Source organism: Grampus griseus (assembly GCF_964374135.1).
Source record: "Grampus griseus genome assembly, chromosome: 2".
NCBI lineage: Eukaryota > Metazoa > Chordata > Mammalia > Artiodactyla > Delphinidae > Grampus > Grampus griseus.
Window position 1 is genome coordinate 66,580,937 of NC_139018.1, and position 19,460 is coordinate 66,600,396.

Genomic DNA, 19,460 nt, shown 5'->3' on the forward strand with positions numbered 1-19,460 from the left:
AGATCCTTTGTTTATCAAAAGATACCATTAAGAGAGTGAAAGGCAAGTCATAGAGGGGGAAAGATATCTGCAACACATAGAACTGACAAGGATTCATATCAACAATATAAGAATATATACATGCTCCAACAACACATTAGAAAAATGGGCAAGAAATTTGAATGGTACTGCACACAAGAAGATGTTTAACTAACCAATAACTGTATGTAAAGGTGCTCAACTTCATTAGTAATCAGGGAAATGCAAGTTAAAACCACAATGAGATACCACTAAACAACTACCAGTAATTCCACTCCCAGAAATAACTCAACAGAAATTCAAGCACATGAACACCAAGAAAATATATACAAGAATGTTCAGAGCAGCATTATTTGTAATAGTAAAACACTGGAATCAATGCAAATATCCATTTAGACAGTGGAATGGTAAGTTGTTTATTCAAACAATGGATTCTCTACAGCAAAGGATATGAATAAAGCACAGCTATATGCAACAATAGACATGCTTCTCAGAAATATAATACAGAAGAAAAGCAGTCAGTATAGAGCAAAATAAAAACAGTTAATATAGAGCAAAATACTGTATAGTTCCATTTAATATAAATTTCAAAAAAACAGGCAAAACTATAATGTTTAAGGGTACAGACTTAGGTGCTAAAACATCAGTTTGTTGTTAACTTTGTAAGGGAAGAAGAGGATAGTGATTGTGAAGGAAAACACTGGGGCTTTGGGGATGCTTGTTGTGGTCTCCTTCCTAATCTAGCTGGTAGTTACATGGGTGTTCACTTTGTAGATAATTAATTGACCTGTATATTTATGTCTTCTGTGCTTTACTGCATATGTAGTATACATCATAATAACCTCCCTTCACTCTCCCTCCTCCCCCCCCAAAAAAACCTTGTGGCCATTAATGAACTTATTTTTTACTAGAGGTGCTTCAAATAGAGTGGTGGACTTATCTGAAATATATTCTTCAGTTCTAATTTTATAGGATTCTAGAAAGGTATTTTGTGTTTCCTTGGAGTCTGGTTGGGGGGATTCTTCCCCTGTTTGGAACTGAGAGACATAGAATCCAGATAATGGTTCAAAAAAAATGAGCTTTATTACTGACAAAAAGCTGGATTAGAGGGTATATGACCACAGTGGGCTACCAAATACCCTACCTCTAAATTAGATGGACTTGCTTATTACCCAAGTCCAAGGCAGAGGCGGACAGCTTCAGGCTTTCCTGTAGCCTACCTCAGAAAGCTCAGAATTTGGCTGAAATCAAAGAAACACAGATATAAAGAAATTTGCCCATGAGTCACTCCTCTTTCCCCAGGATGGAATGAGTGGGGAAGCTTGCCTTTCCCTCCTGGACAGGGGAATGGAAATTCTCTACACTCTGTGGAAATGTGAAGAATGAGGAAATAAATATTACCCCTAGCAACAGGCAGACTAGCTATGCTTGATAGTCTATTGAAGTCAGCTCTCTGAAGCTTAGCAAAGGCTACCAGGGGCAAAAACTTTAGAATAAGCTTCATTCTTGCTCTTAAACCTACTTTCCCCTCCTCCACTTTTAAACCTGGGTATAAACCCCAACCACAATTTTTTTCAGTGGCTTTCCTGGAAGCATCTGCAGAGACTAGTAAGTGAGGGAGAAGGGAGCAGGTGATTATATATGTGAATCTTCTCTAAGTTGTACATTTATGAGTGAAGTCTATCTTTCCCGTTTCTCCATGAGATGTATTAAATTCTGGTACACAACTTTAAGCACCTCTGGAGCTTATTTAAATTATTCTTTTTCCAGGTAAAGTCAAGCTTGGTTCAGTTACTTGCTTTTTCGTATTTAGAAATACTCAATGATTATCTACATTGGCCTTCTTCCAAACAGACAATAAAATACAAATACATATCTACAACTTAAAGTTACTTCCTTTTCAGAGTGATGAATGATGATTACTGTGTGTCCACAAATACTTTTATTCATGATTTTAATTAGCATGGATAATTTGGTCCAGGAGATTTCAGTTCAGACACAGCAGCGCAAGTTTGCTTTTAAAATTATACTCTTATTTTTATTCTGAGATAATTGTAGCTTCACATGCAGCTGTAAGAAATGATACAGAGAGATTCCATTGTGCCCTTTACCCAATTTCCTCCAATGGTAACATCTTGCAAAGCTGTTGCACAATTTCACAACCAAGATACTGACATCCGTACGGTCATGATACAGAGCATTTCCATCCTCACAAGGATTTCTGATGTTGCCTTTGTATAGCCACAAACACAATTCCGTCCCCCATCACCAATCCCCTCCTTAACCCCTGGAAACCACTAATCTGCTCTCCATTTCTATAATTTTGTCATTTCAAGAATGTTTTATAAATTGAATCATATGGTACAAAACCTTTTCGGATTAGCTTTTTCATTCAGCCTAATTATCTGGAATTTATCCAGGTTGTTGCATGTATCCATAGTTTGTTCTTTTTTTTAATCGCTGAGTAGTATTCCATGGTATGGATATACCACAGTTTTTCTAACCATTCACCCATTGGAAAACTCTGGGTTGTTTTGGCTATTACAAATAAAGCTGCTATAAACATCCATGCACAGTTTTTTATGTGAGCATAAGTGTGCAAAAACATGTTTATAGTGACATGTAACTCTTTACCTAATTTTCTGGCTGCTTAACTACAAAGGAACTCAGGCATTTGCCAAAGGTCACAGACCACCTCCTTGTAAGTGAGGATTAACTAATGACTCTTATCAGTACTTGCAGCTTTATAACCTTGGGAACCCTTGACTGGCACTCTCACTCTCTCTCTCTCTCTCTCTCTCTCAGCCTCAATCAGACAAGATGCTTTTCAAGGTGTATTCTTTGAAATATGAACTCCAAGAAATGCTCCTAAAGGGGAGGTTGGGAGAGTTCATGGTCAAATAAGTTTGAGGAAATTCTGAATACTATAATCTTATTCCTCTTTTGAAATAAACAAATGCCCTTTGGTGTACAAAAGGAAGGATCCAGTATCCAACTGCCCAAGTTCAAACCTCCAGTTGCTAGACAGTAACCTTCAGGAAGACAGTTAACTTTCCCATATCTCAGTTTCCCCATCTGTAAAGTGGAAATAACAACAGTACCCCACTCATATGAATGAAAGATTAACTATAAGGACACGAGAAAACACTTGATAAATGTTAGTTATTATTATTAGTATTGCCATCATAATCAGAATCATTATGATCTTGTTAAAAACACACATGTCCAGACTCCACCCCTGGAGATTGAGATTTATTAAGTCTAGGGGAGAGTCTAGTCCAGATGAAGAAGTAGAGGTTTATCTGGAACAAGAATGTGTCCAAGATAGTACTAGAGGCAGGATTCAAACCCAGACCAAACTGCCTGATGGAGAGATGTCACACTTAACATCCATACTCACATTCAGTAAATTCTTTAACTCTGTAGTCTTGCAAAAAGAGCACAGTTCTCTCCTGAACTGAAGGTTGGGCTTGTAATATAAACTCGTGATTCCTTAAGGGGTAGTTCAATAAAATAAAATGCAGTTCTGTGAAGCTGGTACACAACAGCTTGCGAAACAATTCCTAAATGTAGCAGTAAGCATCGGTATGTAAAAACTTTGTTAAGTCATTGTTTAGCAAATCAAATTTGAAGATAAGACATTATTTCTTTAGAAATACAAGAAAACAACTATGATTGCTATTATTTCTGTAGATTTCACCACCACACTGCTGATTTCCAAATGTCTTACTGTCAAGCACCAGGCGGATTTCCAAGACACTTGGGGAATCACTCTGGAGGTGGTGGCAATCTTCTTACCACTTCGGTAGCAATCCTCAGGTAGGCTTTGGCCTGGAAAAGAACAGATTTGTTTGTTCTATATTTCTCCCTAGTAGACATCAAATGACTCACAAACTGTTTGCCATAGCTGTCTACTGAATTGAATAGTAGAAAGGCTGAATGAGATGAGGAAACTCAATAGTTAGAAGATACTGCTATGAACATTGCACGTAGGGCAGGGGAGAAAGGGGTTTAGATTATTTGGAAGGGGACTTTCCAAAAAAAATATTTAGTAGCAGCAATTACTGTTTTTCAAACTCTAACTCCTGTGTCAGCAAACTAGCAACCCAGTCTAGCTGCAGAAAACTTACACCTTCCTCTTCTGACAAATTGATATCTTGAGTTAGATACTGCCAAACTTCTTTGGCATAAGGGCTATTAGTCATTTTTGAAAAGGCTATCTATTACCACCCTATGTTTATCTTCAGAAAGCATTTTCTTTATTCTCTCTGACAATGGTGTCTAATACCAGCACCAAGCACCCCTAGGCTCCTCCATTTGGTGAGATTTAAGTACCACGCAAGAATTCCTGGAATCAGTTGTCATTCTCTTCATCTCTGGCACTCCAGTATAACAGAACACGAAAAGCAGCTCCCAGGTGCTAAGTGGGCCACAACTAACCTAATGCCTGCACAGTCCAGTTAGAACAATGGTCATGGCATTTGCATTTTAAAGTTTTAAACAATTGAAATGTAAATACTACTTATTTCTCCTATCTTATCTATAAAAAGTAACTGTAAGACAATAGTAAGATTTTCTAGAACCAGAAATTTATACATTTATATGTTTACCGTTGTATACATACTACTTCTACTTCTACTTCTACTACTACTACTACTACTGCTGCTGCTGCTGCTGCCGCCGCCGCTGCTAATACTACTGGTACTACTACTGCTACTACTGGAAGTAATGGTAAGAGCTAAATTTTACTTGAGTACTTAATATCTGCCAAGTATTATTTCATCTATCCTCAAGTTACCCTAAGGGGTAAATTCTGTCACGATTCCCACTTTATAGACAAGAAAACCAAGACCGTGAAAGGTGAAGAGTCTTGTCCACAGCATCACAGCTAGTGTGAGATGAGCTGGGCTCTGAACCCAGGCTGACCAGCTCCCTGACTCCGCATGGTAAAAGGACTGAGTCTTCTTCACCCTGACTTGATGAAGCGTTTAACTGTGTTTCACACATCTTGATTTTTTAAAACTATGCTTGAAAGTAAATATTTCCTCCATTGGGGGAAATATTTTAATATAGACCTCTCTGTATTTACATTATGAAGTTGATACAATGTATTAAGAAATCAGCAATTTGAAAAACAAAAGAATTTTGATATAATATATATATATATATAAAAAATCTTGTGCCACAAAGAGAAAGCCATATTTGTAACTCACACCAGAAACTTAAATATTTGCCACATATTAAGATCATAAAGAAAGAACAAAAAATGCATATACACACACACATATTTGTGTGTATATATATGTACCTGTATCTGTGGATACATATGTATATATACATATACATATAAACAAGGAGCTATTGTATAGCACAGGGAATGCTGCTCAATATTCTGAAAAGAATTTGAAAAAGAATAGATACATATATACGTTAAAAAAAAAAAAAGGTTACTTACATTTCCCCCCTGGGGGGTGGTGAAAAAAGCCAGTCATGTCTGTTATCTCTCAATCAACATGTTGGAAAATTGTTCATTATGAAAATTTTAAGTGATACTAATTACAATAATGACAAACCTTTAAGTGTATGTTGTCTGTATGTATATTGCTATGCTACTTGTTTCATTGTTGAAACATAAAATATATGTTTCACGTTACTACTTTAAATCTTATATTTTGGCTCTATTTCTTGAAAAAAAATCCTATGATTATAGTCAGAAATGTTTGACTTTAAAAGGAGCAATTGGTTATTTATAATATTAATAATTGATATATTTGGGTTTGTATTTATCAAGCTTTTGTGGTCACTCCAAAAGACCTGGTTTAATTTCTTATTCAAGCTATGCTAACTTATTTTCTACTAACTTTTAAAAATAAGTATAAACTTGACCCCTTTTCTTTGGAAGTTATATATTTAATATTTGTCAGTTTTTAACCTAGAAACATCAGTATAATTTAAAAACTAATCAGAGAGTAATTCTATTTAGTACCTTTAAGACCTACCTTGACAGTGTAAGGACATTACACATAAATCTACTTTCAAATGCTACTTTTTCATTGGTGATACATATTTTAAAAATATTTTAAATACATGCACTGGTCCTAAGTGCACAGATCAGTGAAACTGTACACACTGAACACACCTCTGTAACTCAACACCTATGTCAATAAACAATACCTGTGTCAGATCACTGAAAAAAACAACAACAACTATGTTCAGTCCCTAATAGTTGAATTATACTTTATTTTACCAGGAAACTGTTAAAATTTCATTTGCGTCCTTTTTTTTTTTTTTTTAAAGAATAGCTCTCAAAACATGAATAAGGCCTTATACGTTTTTACTGAGTACATACTATACTAAGTACTAGTATAGGTAATCTCATTTATGTAATCTCATAAGTAATCTCACTTATGTAAAATAAACACTATTGGTTCAATGTGGATGAAGAACTTGGAGTTGTCTGCTCAAAGTCACAAAGTCAGCAGGCTGGAGAACATTCACACGTGGGTCCACCTGACTCCAAAGCCCAGCTCCTTCTACCACATTACATATTAAACAGTAAATCCAAACTACAAGTAATTCTAATCATAATGCTCTATCTAAAAATGGTTTCAGTCTCTGCTATAGTTAACAGAGACAACAGACTTTGTTTAAAAATGGAAATAACATATACTTTATAAAGAAATATTTCTCTTAAATCTAAAAGTGCTGATTTTCAGCCATGCATCTTTTTTTAAAAATCATCTTTATTGGAGTATAATTGCTTTACAATGGTGTGTTAGCTTCTGCTGTATAACAAAGTGAATCAGCTATACATATATCCCCATATCCCCTCCCTCTTGCGTCTCCCTCCCACCCTCCCTATCCCACCCCTCTAGGTCGTCACAAAGCACCGAGCTGATCTCTCTGCTATGTGGCTGCTTCCCACTAGCTATCTGTTTTACATTTGGTAGTGTATATATGTCAATGCTACTCTCTCACTTCGTCCCAGCCTTCCCCTTCCCCTTCTCCGTGTCCTCAAGTGCATTCTGTATGTCTGCATCTTTATTCCTGTCCTGCCCCTAGGTTCATCAGAACCTACAAGGAATAAATGCTGGAGAGGGTATGGAAAAAAGGGAACCCTCCTGTGTTGTTGGTGGGAATGTAAATTGATACAGCCACTACGGAGAACAGTATGGAGGTTCCTTAAAAAACTAAAAATAGAACTACCATATGATCCAGCAATCCCACTACTGGGCATATACCCTGAGAAAACCACAATTCAAAATGAGTCATGTACCACAGTGTTCATTGCAGCTCTATTTACAATAGCCAGGACATGGAAGCAACCTAAGTGACCATCGACAGATGAATGGATAAAGAAGATGTGGCACATATATACAATGGAATATTACTTGGCCATAAAAAGAAATGAAATTGAGTTATTTGTAGTGAGGTGGATGGACCTAGAGTCTGTCGTACAGAGTGAAGTAAGTCAGAAAGAGAAAAACAAATACTGTATGCTAACACATGCATCTTTATAAATACCTTTTATCTCCCAGTAGCTTTTCTAGGTTTTTAAAGCCTAATATTTTACAATGAAAATTTAAAGCTCACTAAGGCAAGCTGAGGCCATATCATTCTATAATCTTAGTTCTAACTTATGTTAAATTAGAGGCATAAACCTATCTGACTGCACAAAATACTGAATGATTCCATAATAATCAACTTTGCTACATTTAACCTTTGCTTTTTAACGGACTATCTCTAAGCTTAAAACTTTCAATATATCACACTCAAAGCAATGGTTAGATTTTTATTTGCTGAGAAACCACTAAAAGTGCTGAGTTTAACAGTTTCAATTTCCACAAAACTGTTGAGATTGAATTTTTTCAACCAGTGTAATATCATTTCAACCAATACTTTTTGGTTCTTATTGTGTGTAAAGCATTGTTTCGGGAAATCTGTGGGAGGTAACAATAAAAAAGGGAGGCAGAAGTGCTCACTGGTGAGGAGGTGGGGCCTTGAGATCAGACAGGTATGGTTTAAAATCCTGGTTCCATTACTTATTAACACTGGCCCTGGGCAAGTTAATTAACCCTTCTAGGCTCAGTTCCCATATGTGTAAAATGGTTATAATAATAGTATCTACCTCAAAGGGCTTGGGGGCATATTAACTAAGAATAAACTATGTGAAGTACTGGAATATAAGAAGCAACTAATAAATACTAGTGGCTACTATTATTACTATTATGTCCTCAAGTAATTTACAATCTCATTGAAGAGCTCATATTAACATATCCTTTTGGACACTTTTTCTGCCTGAGGAATAAGTAAATTAAATCCCTTCCTTCTGTTTAATCCACAACTAGGAAAAGCAAACATATACATGTCATATGTAAAAAATATGATTTAGATTTCTCAGACTATTAATACTCTCTTTCTCATCAACTCAACTCTACATGAGCTAACCCTTCTCTCCTATTCAAGATCTTTCATTGGGCCACCTAGAGACACAGATAATACAGCTGGATCTTATTTGTCTGCTCTGTCATTATCAAGTAAAGGAACTGGATGGCAACCGAAGTGCAGAAGTTTTATGGTGAGCTTTTCCCTTTGTCTTTGTTTTTAAATATTTGAAGTTCTAATTTTCCATACACAGTCATTTCATATTAGGACTATAAGGTAATAACGTAGAAATTATAAGATAATAAAGTTTCTATTTACATTTAAAAGTCTTTACCAGGAATATCTTATAGCACACTTTTTAACACATCAATATTAAGATTTTTACTTGACAAAAAGAATGAAACCACAAAATTAACAGTCAATCATGAGTCCATCACTGTGTCCCGGACTCAATCAAAGGCAAAAGGTAGATATAGTTGAATGAACAATTATAATTACACAAACAAGAGGAAATGCTATTGAATTTAAGAGCTCTGAATCCTAAAGTGTCCACTTTCTCCCCCTTCCTCTATTGCTTTCTCTGGCTATTTTACACTACTTATATTTGGAGTTTCAATTACTCCCCTTTCCTCAGTGGTGCACGTATGCAGAAGGTTCTGACCTTTGGCTGAGTAGGCAGAAGCCTGATGGAGCTTTTTATTTTTATTTTTTTGCGGTACGCGGGCCTCTTCCTGTTGTGGCCTCTCCTGTTGCGGAGCATAGGCTCCGGACGCGCAGGCTCAGTGGCCATGGCTCACGGGCCCAGCCGCTCCGCGGCATGTGGCATCTTCCCAGACCAGGGCACGAACCCGTGTCCCCTGCATCGGCAGGCGGACTCTCAACCACTGCACCACCAGGGAAGCCCTGATGGAGCTTTTTAATTGGTACTGTAACCCTTCCCAACTTTTCCAATGATGCCTCAAAGTCAGCACATTGCATACCTTTCGATTAATCACTGTGTTCTTAGTGTTTGTCTCTTCTGAAAGTTAAATATTACTGGGAGAGTTAAATCCCTAATGCCTAATTTTAAAAGATTTTATGGGCAGAGAATGAGAACCTGGAACCTGGTGCTGAGAGGAGGGAGTGAAGGAAGATGGAGAAGAGAAGGTAGAATTAGAAAGAAGACAAAAAGCTAAAGATGAAACTTTTACTTGTTAATAAATTTGCCTGTAGTAAACCCCTAAAAGCAAACAATAAAAATTATCAATCTAAGGGGCTAACTATTAACAAATAATTTTGCATATTCCGTCCCATTAACTTTTGCAGAAGTTTATCACGTTGGCAAGTAAACACTTCCTTCATTCTTTAAATGAAGACATGAAGGTAGAATGGGCACTAAACTTCCATGCATATGGTAGAATTTGTTCAGAGGGCTGTGACCAGCTTCTGAGAGCGTATTTCCATTTAAGTTCATAGAGCAAAAGGGAAGGGGATTATCAGGAGGTAAGATTCACCATAAGAATAACCAGAAGGATCCTGATTCCAGGACTCAGCAACAGCTTCCTAATATCTAGGACAGTATCTTTAATGCTGAAGCTGAGAACTCTACCCATATCTCATGAGTCAAATTCTGCTCTGATTTTTAGATGCCACCAAAGAGTGACATTTACTTGAAGCTACATAAGGGGAAGGGCAAAAATGGACTCAATCCTTTGATAAAGGGCAGAAGAAAGACATTTATTGCTATAGCATCTTATACAGAACATTTCAGAAGACATAAATACTCATAGTTGTATTCTACTTGGCATTTTTCAAAGTATTTTCACACTATCATCTCATTTAATCCTTCTCATTATGATAACAATTTACAGATGGAGAGAAAGGTTCAGAGACATGAGGGAACTTGCCTAAGGTCACACTTAGAAAGTGGCATTCTTCTTAATGAAACCCCAAGCTAATACAGATTAATGCTTTTCCTTTCATGCAGACACCTCTTTGAGAATCTAATAAAGCCCTTGTTCAATTCCCCAGAAAAAGGCACACTCATACATTCTGGATATAACTTCATGGGATTCTCAGACCCAGGTTAGGATCCTCTCTGTATTATGCCCTGTGGTTGTGCACACCAGTGGGACCTGAGGGGCAGAGTGTGCCCACCCTCTTCTCTAGATCTCTGTGATATGAAAAGGAGGTGAACTGAAAGCTAGCCTACATATACACAATAGAGAGACACTGAAGTAATCTTGCAATTAATTAGGAAGGGAAGCAGATACTGCACCAGGAAGAGGATACATGGGCTATGGTTTCAGAGCTGAGTGTGGAAATAGCCTCTAGTACTACCTTAGACAAATTCCTTACTATAAATGAATCTCTGCTTCTTCATCTGAAAAATGGAGATTATCATACATATCTCACAAATGTGCTATGAGAATCAAATAATATATTGTATTTAATACACTCAAGTACTGTACTCACTTCTTAGAAGGAATTGAGGAAATCAAAGCTATTAGTAGAGGACCCAGAAGGTGATACAATGGAAAGAGGACAATATTTGGAAGGAACAGACTTGCCTTTTAATCACATCTTGCCATTTATTAGTTCTGTGACCTTGGGAAAACTATTTAGCTTCTATGAGCCTCGGTTTCCTCATCTGCAAAATGCGGACTATTTATGTATTACATTAAGTTCTTGTGAGCATAGAAAGTATATAAATGTCTAACAGTGTCTAGCATACTCTAACTGCTGTTATTATTAGGAAGGTGGTTAATAATAATGAATGTCTGCAATCTAAGAGTAGGAAGCAATAACTTCCATGGAAACAAATTAAATACAAGGCTCCACTTTTTTTCCTTTTCATGGACATGTCTAAATCTTAAAATTGCTCAGAAGTCTTCATATATAAGGCAGAAGTCTTCACGTGTAAGGCTGACAATGTGGTGCATGAAATTCTCACTACTTTAGCAGAGACCTCACCAAATCAAATCTAACTTAAACCCCAAAGAGGCAGCTTGCTCACATTCCCATAAATGTCACCAAGCAACAGTAAAATAATAGGTCTAATGTTTATGTAAATGTAAATGAGATTTTAAAAACATGTAACTCCAACAAACTCTACAAACACTGTTGTTTAGAGTTTTAAATCATATTACCTTTTGATGGTTGCTATATGTTCTCTGTTATATTACATTCCTTTAACTTTTTGAAATGTTTCTTGCTTTTGGAGAATCTCAAAGAAAAAAAGCAATAATGAACAGGTGGAAAAATACTTAAAAACGTAAGTTCATAATTGAATTAAACTAGTAGGTAATTATTTGTATTCACCACAGAATGTCTTTAAATAGTCTGTTCTCAGGAAGCATTTAAAAGTGTGTAATTTAAAAACCCTCAATTTTCATACAACTTTTCATTCACTGCATAAAGTACACCTATGGTAGTTGGGATTGCCAGACTTCAACTATGAAAGCAATAAAAGGTTATGGTTTTTGCTTATCCAAAAGATTTCTAAGAAAAGACTGAAAAGGAAATTTAATGTTTATTACCTAAAAGGCAGAGAAAAGAAAAACAATGATAAGTACTACATTGCGTTTACTCAGAGATCATATTCCCAGCAACTCAATCACCTATATCATAACTGCCAACCCTTAAGAAAGAGAAAGGAGCTCTGGGCACCTAAAAGAGATAATTCAGAATGAATCTACTTTACCAATCTGAGACTCCTGACTGTCAGTTTTGCCCTTACTTTATTCACAGCTCTAACCAAGCTTGGCTGTTTTATTTTCCAGTTCACATGGGATTAGAGGAAGCAAGCTAGAATAAAAGGGGTAGTAGTCATGGACAGACAAAATAATGGTACTATAAAGTTATACTCATTACATAAGGGAAAAAAAGGAACTACTAGAAGACTGATTGGGGCTGCTTGGCAAAGGAGCACAAAAACGACATCAAAACTGATGTACCAGATGACGGCTCACTTTCAAACCTAAATAGCAAGTGCTACTTAGGAAAGAAGAGATATATATGGATGATTTTATTTCTATTTTAAAAAGGAGTAAAATTAAAGAATTTATGCTTAAAGGCATTAAGCTTCAGCAATCTTTGAAAATCTATCAACTGTATCCCCAATGATATTAGCTAATGAAACACTACTAGTTTTCCTACCTCACCTCCTCAATCTTATTTATTAAAATAAATGCAATGAAAATCCCATCTCTAAAGGTTTATACAGTTTCCCTATATCCGACTCAATATTTTCTTGTATCAGATTTCCTTCTCCCAACAATCAGATGAACTTCTAATACTGAAATATAATAACCTCGGGCAGTTAGATATTGCTAGCCAGCACCATAAGAACTCTACAAGCTCTTACTGTTCGTGTTCTTCATGAAAAAACTGGTTGGGTGACAATTCTTTGTAGGTGAACGTGTCCAGTTGATAATTCAGAGTCAGCACTGGTATCTCTACCATATAAAATAGTAACTTAAAGATACTTTGGATATGTTAACTAATCTTTGTTTAACATATGTATTCCAAATAGACAAACTTGATCTCCCCAACTTTCTTTCTATACATCAAAAAGTATATATCCTGTGAAAAGAAATTAAAATACATATTTAGAAATATAACTTACCTCATCACTTTCAGGCTGTGAAAACACAATCGGCTGGCCTGTATCTGAAGCTTCCCGTATATTAAGATGTAAGGGAATATCTCCTAAAAGAGCCCACCAGATATCCATTAGTACCGCAAAAGTGTATATTGGCTTTTAGAATTTAATTCTTTGAATTGCAGAAAGAAACAAATCGACTCAAATCAACTTGAGTTATGACTATCCTCAAATCGCTAAATCTCTGAAAAACAAATTTCAAATGAAAATTAGGGGCAAAATATTCCATTTGAGGGCAGTTCCATGATCACATATGTATATATGAAAGCAGTGTGGCAGCCAATCATGGAATAAGGCCTCTGATTTATTCTTTGCTGGAAGTCTTTCAGCAACAAATGGCCTGGAAGACATCTGTAAATTTTTCTCCCTGTAATAACTGATATAGACATATCTTGCCACATAATAAGAGGAAATTGAAGAGGAAAAGATGGGGTGGCAAAGTAGTTTAAAAAAAGCCAACAAAATAATCTTCCTGATGGCAGATGACTGAGCTAAGAGAACTGCTGAAAATTAGGCCAGACCTGTTATTTCAACTATCTGCCTCTTTATCAGATAGAATTATTTTTCTTTTATTATGTATTAATCTATATAGCATTATATATAACTTGTGAGCTTGATGAGCTCTCAGAAAATATATAAGAACCCCCAATATACAGACTTGAGGTCAGAGAGGGTATGTGTCTTCCCTGAGGATATATTAGGTAGTAGGATTTAGAGGAAAAATGCTCTGATCCATCATCCAATTGACTCTTTCTACCACACCATCACAAATGAAGCCTTTCAAAAGGCTGAGATTAAAAATGCAGTAGCGCTTTCCTGGTGGCGCAGTGGTTGAGAGTCCGCCTGCCGATGAAGGGGACACAGGTTTGTGCCCCGGTCTGGGAAGATCCCACATGCCGCGGAGCGGCTAGGCCCGTGAGCCATGGCCGCTGAGCCTGCGCGTCCAGAGCCTGTGCTCCAAAACGGGAGAGGCCACAACAGTGAGAGGCATGCGTACCGCAAAAAAAAAAAAAAAAAAAAAAAATTGCAGTAAAAGGAGTAGAAGAGTTGACTTGTCATGGTACTCAGCATTCTTACACCTACTCCAAGTCCACCCAAAGGTTATTGAAACGTGTGTGTGTGCATGTGTGTGTGTGTGTTTTATGTAAAGAATTCATTCAGCCAGGCAACAGAAATAATGCAGAAGAATGTGTTACAAAATTACAAACCTACTACAATTTATATTATGAGCTACATGGAGGAACAGATATTTCATGCTCCTCCCACCAGCAAATTTTGAGATCTTGACCAACTGTTTAACTCTTTCCTGAAAGTTCAATAGACAAAATACATGAATACTTCAGTAACCATTTAAAGACCAGCTTTTCAGTAAATTTGATGTCTATTCTATAGATCAACTTTAGACTGTAGGAAGCTATCACAGGGGCAGGCAGGAGAAGATATTACAGAAAATACTTAGTAACCTGCAAAGTTTTTTCTCTTGATTTATGAACAGCCATTATATAGTAAAGAATACTGAATGCTTTCATTTCTACTACAGTAATGAAAGAAAAAAAAGTAAAACCTTCTCCGTTTTATAGCCACCTAGTGACATCACTTCTGCCCTCCAGAGACTCACAATCCGCAGAAGGGTAGAACAAGAAAGAGGAAAACCTTATTAGAAAACAGTGGCACAGTGAGAGCAGTAATAGGCTAACAATCGTATACAGAGAAGGATAAAAAGGAGTAAAGGTAATGAGAGTGGGTAAGGTTCGGCCTGGCCTTGAAAAGTATTTTTGAGGGGTTAGGGCTGAAGGAAGCACATTTCAGAGACATGAGTTAAAGGGGTTTCTGTGGCATGATCTGAGAGCTTTAACTACTATGTACAAACTGCCCCTGTAGGTGAATATGGATAAAGTTCTGAAGAGCCATTTTACGAAATAATCATTTGAAACACAGCCCCATGGATGAAAATAAGAGGCAGCCAGAGAGTCAGTAAAGGGTCCTGGGGGTTTCACCCATCCAGGAGGCCATGGCTGTGAGAGCTCTTTCCCTGATTTCAGTTCCTCATTCCCAATTCCAACCTCTTCATCATCAGAGCCCCTGCTCCAGTTCATGGGACATCCCTCTGGGTCCCATGACATTAAAAGGAGGAGATGTGCTCCACATTAGAACTCTAAATTATTTTTCCCATAACACTTTGATATACAGCAGTCTATAGCATTACCCACTTTCTGTGATCAGTAATCAGTGTTTCTGATTTTCTGATTACGCTTGTGAGCTGTTGGTTAAAATGTATCTTCCATATGTGAAACTGTTTCTCTAGGAGACACGTTTCAAGTTCTAAATAACTGACTTACAAAATCATACCACCCATTCTTGAATTAGGGAATTATAATACTGTCAGTATAATTCAATAACGTCATTATAATTACACATTTACTTTATTATATAAGTGAATGTCAATCTGTTATGTTATTATGCAGATTTGGGAAATTGAACTTCCTAGGTTAAATGAAAAACTGTTGCAGAATATAATTAGTAGCTATTATAACAATGTATCAAAATATATCATTAGTATTCACCTGGTACTGTGGTAGCTGCTTTAGTACAAATGCATAAAAACAATAATACATTTAACATCAAATTTTAGAAACTTAATTATAATAAAGAATGTTTTGAAACTCCTTGATCTTTAAGGGATCTTAATTGTTAACTATCCTAAACTAATAATTCACTCTATGCCTCCGTTATTTAGCATCTAACACCTGCCTTTGCTCAGAACAGAAACTCGTAAGTAGGGACTTCCCTGGTGGCACAGTGGTTAAGAATCCACCTGCCAATGCAGGGGACACGGGTTCGAACCCTGGTCCAGGAAGATCCCACATGCCGTGGAGCAGCTAAGCCTGTGCGCCACAACTACTGAAGCCCATGCGCCTAGAGCCCGTGCTCTGCAACAAGAGAAGCCACCGCAATGAGAAGTCCATGCACCACAATGAAGAGTAGTCCCTGCTCCCTGCAAGTACAGAAAGCCCGCAGGCAGCAACGAAGACCCAAAACAGCCAAAAATTAAATAAATAAATAATTAATTAATTAAGAAAAAAAAAACAACAACTCATAAGTAGAATATCAAACATGTTTCCTAAAAAGTCCATTAAGTTGCTTTTGGACTTGTTAAAAATCATGTTTTATCCAAAATCTGTGTTTTGCTCCTTTAACACATGATTTTACTTCTCAAAACACTAATGAATCCTTCAATTCAGTAACATGAACTGTATAGACAGTGTAAATTTCAAGGGGCATATTTTATGGACATGGCATAAAAAGATTACAGAATAAAAAGGTTACATATAAGAAGATTACAGAAAACAGAAAATACTGTTTTCTACAGCAAAAGGACTAATAAATTCAGAACTGATCAGGACGGCATTTCTTCATACACACCAAGAACTGACACTTCCAAAGGTTGCTACAACATACAGAACAGGTATTTCTGTATATATATCTGCTTATACTGAGAGCTGTCTTCCCAACGTAGCAAACAAACTGAGGATCATTATTTAAAATGTAGGCTTCAAATCACAATACTCAAACCACAAAACTCTCCTCTCAAATTCAAGTTATAGGCAGTTTTTATCTATAGCAAGAGTTATCATAATTGGCAGAACAAACCCCCTATTCAAAAAGCCTTCCACTAATGAAGTATCACAAAAAGCCAAAGAAAGGTTAACACACAGAACTGTGCTATACTAACAATTTAAAACACAAAGCCAAAAGCAATTCATCCTTTTCTGAGACATTCTTCATCACCATGCCATTTTCTTTGCAAAAGAATATCCTGTGGTCTTACCTAGAATATCAAGATCAAGGGTCCGTGCTAGTCTCCTTGCACCATCAGCACCAAAAATATGAGTTTTGTGTTTACATTTTGGACACTGGAAAACACTCATATTTTGGACAAGGCCCAGAACCTAGAATAATAAAGACACACTGAAATCAAAACAAAATTAAACCAAGTTTCAATCCATTATTTCAACAAGTTTTTACTGCATGCCTACTAGGTTCCAGTGATACAATAATGAATAAGTTATGGTCTCTGCTCTCAAGGAACTCAAGCTGGTGGGAGAGCAAGACACATGTCATTAACTCTAATAATGAGATAAATGCTAAAGAGTTATAAATGACAGGGATCAAAAAATTCTGTTTGGGAAGAATGAGAGGGACCTCTGAGTTGCCCAGAGAGAATCGCTTCTTCAGGTTGAGTGTGAGAAGAGGGGTTGAGGCCTACAGCAGGAATTCTAGGCAGAAGAAAGAGCATAAGCCAAGGCAGCGGACTACAACTTGTGTGGCCTTTTTGGGCTGCAGCCCAGTAAGCTGCCAAGGCAGAAGCTAGTCTGGTAAGAAAGGTCAGGGTCAGATGGTAAGGTGCCAAATGCCATTCCTGTATTTGAGACTTTCTTCTTGAGACAACAGAGATGGTACCAAAGCAGCAGTGATACGCAATAAGATGTACGCTTTAGAAATTCACTTCTGAGGGCAACATGGGAAAAACAGCAGGAAGAAGCACAGGAAAAGAAATAGTTAAGAAGCTAACTGTGGACAAAGCCTCACAGTAAATAACAGCTAACACATACTGAGCGCTTATTCTATGTCAGGCACTGGGATAAGTGCTTTATATGCACTATCTTATTTACTCCTCACAGAACTTTATGAGATGGGTTTTTATCATCTCCTTTCTATAGGTGAGAAAAGTGACACAGCGAGCAAAATACTGAAACTCAGCTCTTATCAAAATGTTATTGTTCAAAGCAAAAATTTAAAGCTATATACAAAGTGTCCATCTCTTTCTGAGTTTCCCCAACTTCTGGCACAAACTAGATACTTCATAAACATTTGTTGAATAAAATAGACAGCTTCTGCAAATATAATCCTTATTCATGATCCTTTTAATCTTACTTTTTATTGATGGGAAGCCGTGGTTCTCTTCTAGAATAAAAATGGGGAAAACAACTATCAGAGGCTTAGAGATAACAATGTCTGTATCATCCTATCAATCCCACCAATAAGAGTATCATTATGGGAGATATCTCTATTAGAACATTTACATTTTAAATGCAGAAGAGAACCGATAGTCCACAATGAAACATATAAATAAGAAGGTGATCAAATTTGTTATTCTTTCTGAAAAGAGAAACAGGAAAGACTAAGGTTTTCTACAACACATGTAAATGAAGACAAATAGTGAGGGACATGAGTATGTAGGTAAGCATTTTCCAAATATCATATGCTCTTTTGCTGATGCAAAGTATCACAAAAAATAAATCACACTGTATTTTGGTAATTCAGCACCATCTTCAGAAAGTTAGAGGAAAACCTAGCTAAATACCACACAGCTTATTTTATTCACTATGTCTATATAATACACTCATTACTTGGGTAGTTTTACTGCCATTTATGTTAAATGTGATATACCCCCTAACTGTAAGGCTTTCAGCTTTAATGTAAAAATATCACTCTAGAAGTGGGAAAAGGAGAAACACAACGTGAAAATTTAAGTGAGGGTATATTCTAGTCCAGAGAGAATGGGAAAAGTATTCCTTCTCTGGAATCTCTTAGACTTCCCAAGATATAGAGGCATGGAGCAAGAGTGTATTTGAAGTTTGTTTGTGATTAACTTACTATTAAATTGTTCACTACGGACTGTATAAATGTCTCAGACATTCTCTATATAGACTACATAAATGTCACAGACATAAGACTATAACCAAACTCAGTCTTTAATGACATCCTATTATATACCAGTAACTAGGCTAAACACAAGGTGTAGCATATAGTGGTGAGCAAAACAGACTTGGAGCTTGCACACTAATTGGAGAAACAGATTGAAAACTTAGTGCAAAAATGCATTTTATAAACTGGAACAGCTTCTCTAGAAGCAAAGTACAGAGTATTATGAGACTGTAGAAAAGAGAGGACTCTATCTACCCTGGAGTCACAGAGGACTTCCTGCAGGAAATGTCTGATCTAACAGTTAAAGCAGGTAAAAACAAGGAGAAAGGGAGGAAACACACTCAAGACAGAAGTAGGAGCATGTCTCCTGTCTCCTTCAAGGAACTGAAATGCAGTACAGTTTAGGTATGGGGTGAGTGGTGCGAGATGAGGCCTGAAAAGTAGGCTTACAGGCCGTTTAGTGTCTGGGTTGTATGAGTACAGACACCACTGAAGGGTTTTAAGCAAGAGAGACCACTGTGCCTATAGTTGTAGGAGACTCATTTCTCAGGACTGTAGGGTTTTAAAAACAACATGGAATGGAAAAACTAAAAGGACTTGTCTTTGTGTGTTTATTTTCTTAGACAAACACAAATCCAGGGCTGTGTGCTCTGAAATCAGTCATTTCAGAGGTGATAGTTTTTAGTACTGTCTAAAATACTCTAGG

At 36.8% G+C, this 19,460-nt stretch overlaps 1 protein-coding gene across 2 annotated transcripts in view; it reads right to left on the minus strand.

The window, feature by feature from the left end:
* Positions 1 to 3,715: 3,715 nt before the first annotated feature.
* Positions 3,716 to 19,460, minus strand: part of NUBPL (NUBP iron-sulfur cluster assembly factor, mitochondrial) — a 249,732-nt gene continuing 233,987 nt past the window's right edge. For both annotated transcript variants that reach the window (XM_082648015.1, XM_082648014.1), the window contains 3 exons: positions 16,875 to 16,995; positions 13,010 to 13,092; positions 3,716 to 3,849 (listed from right to left, as the gene is read on the minus strand). In XM_082648015.1, the coding sequence (XP_082504141.1) occupies positions 3,787 to 3,849; positions 13,010 to 13,092; positions 16,875 to 16,995 (267 nt within the window). In that variant the 3' untranslated portion in view covers positions 3,716 to 3,786. The remainder of the gene's footprint in view (positions 3,850 to 13,009; positions 13,093 to 16,874; positions 16,996 to 19,460) is intronic.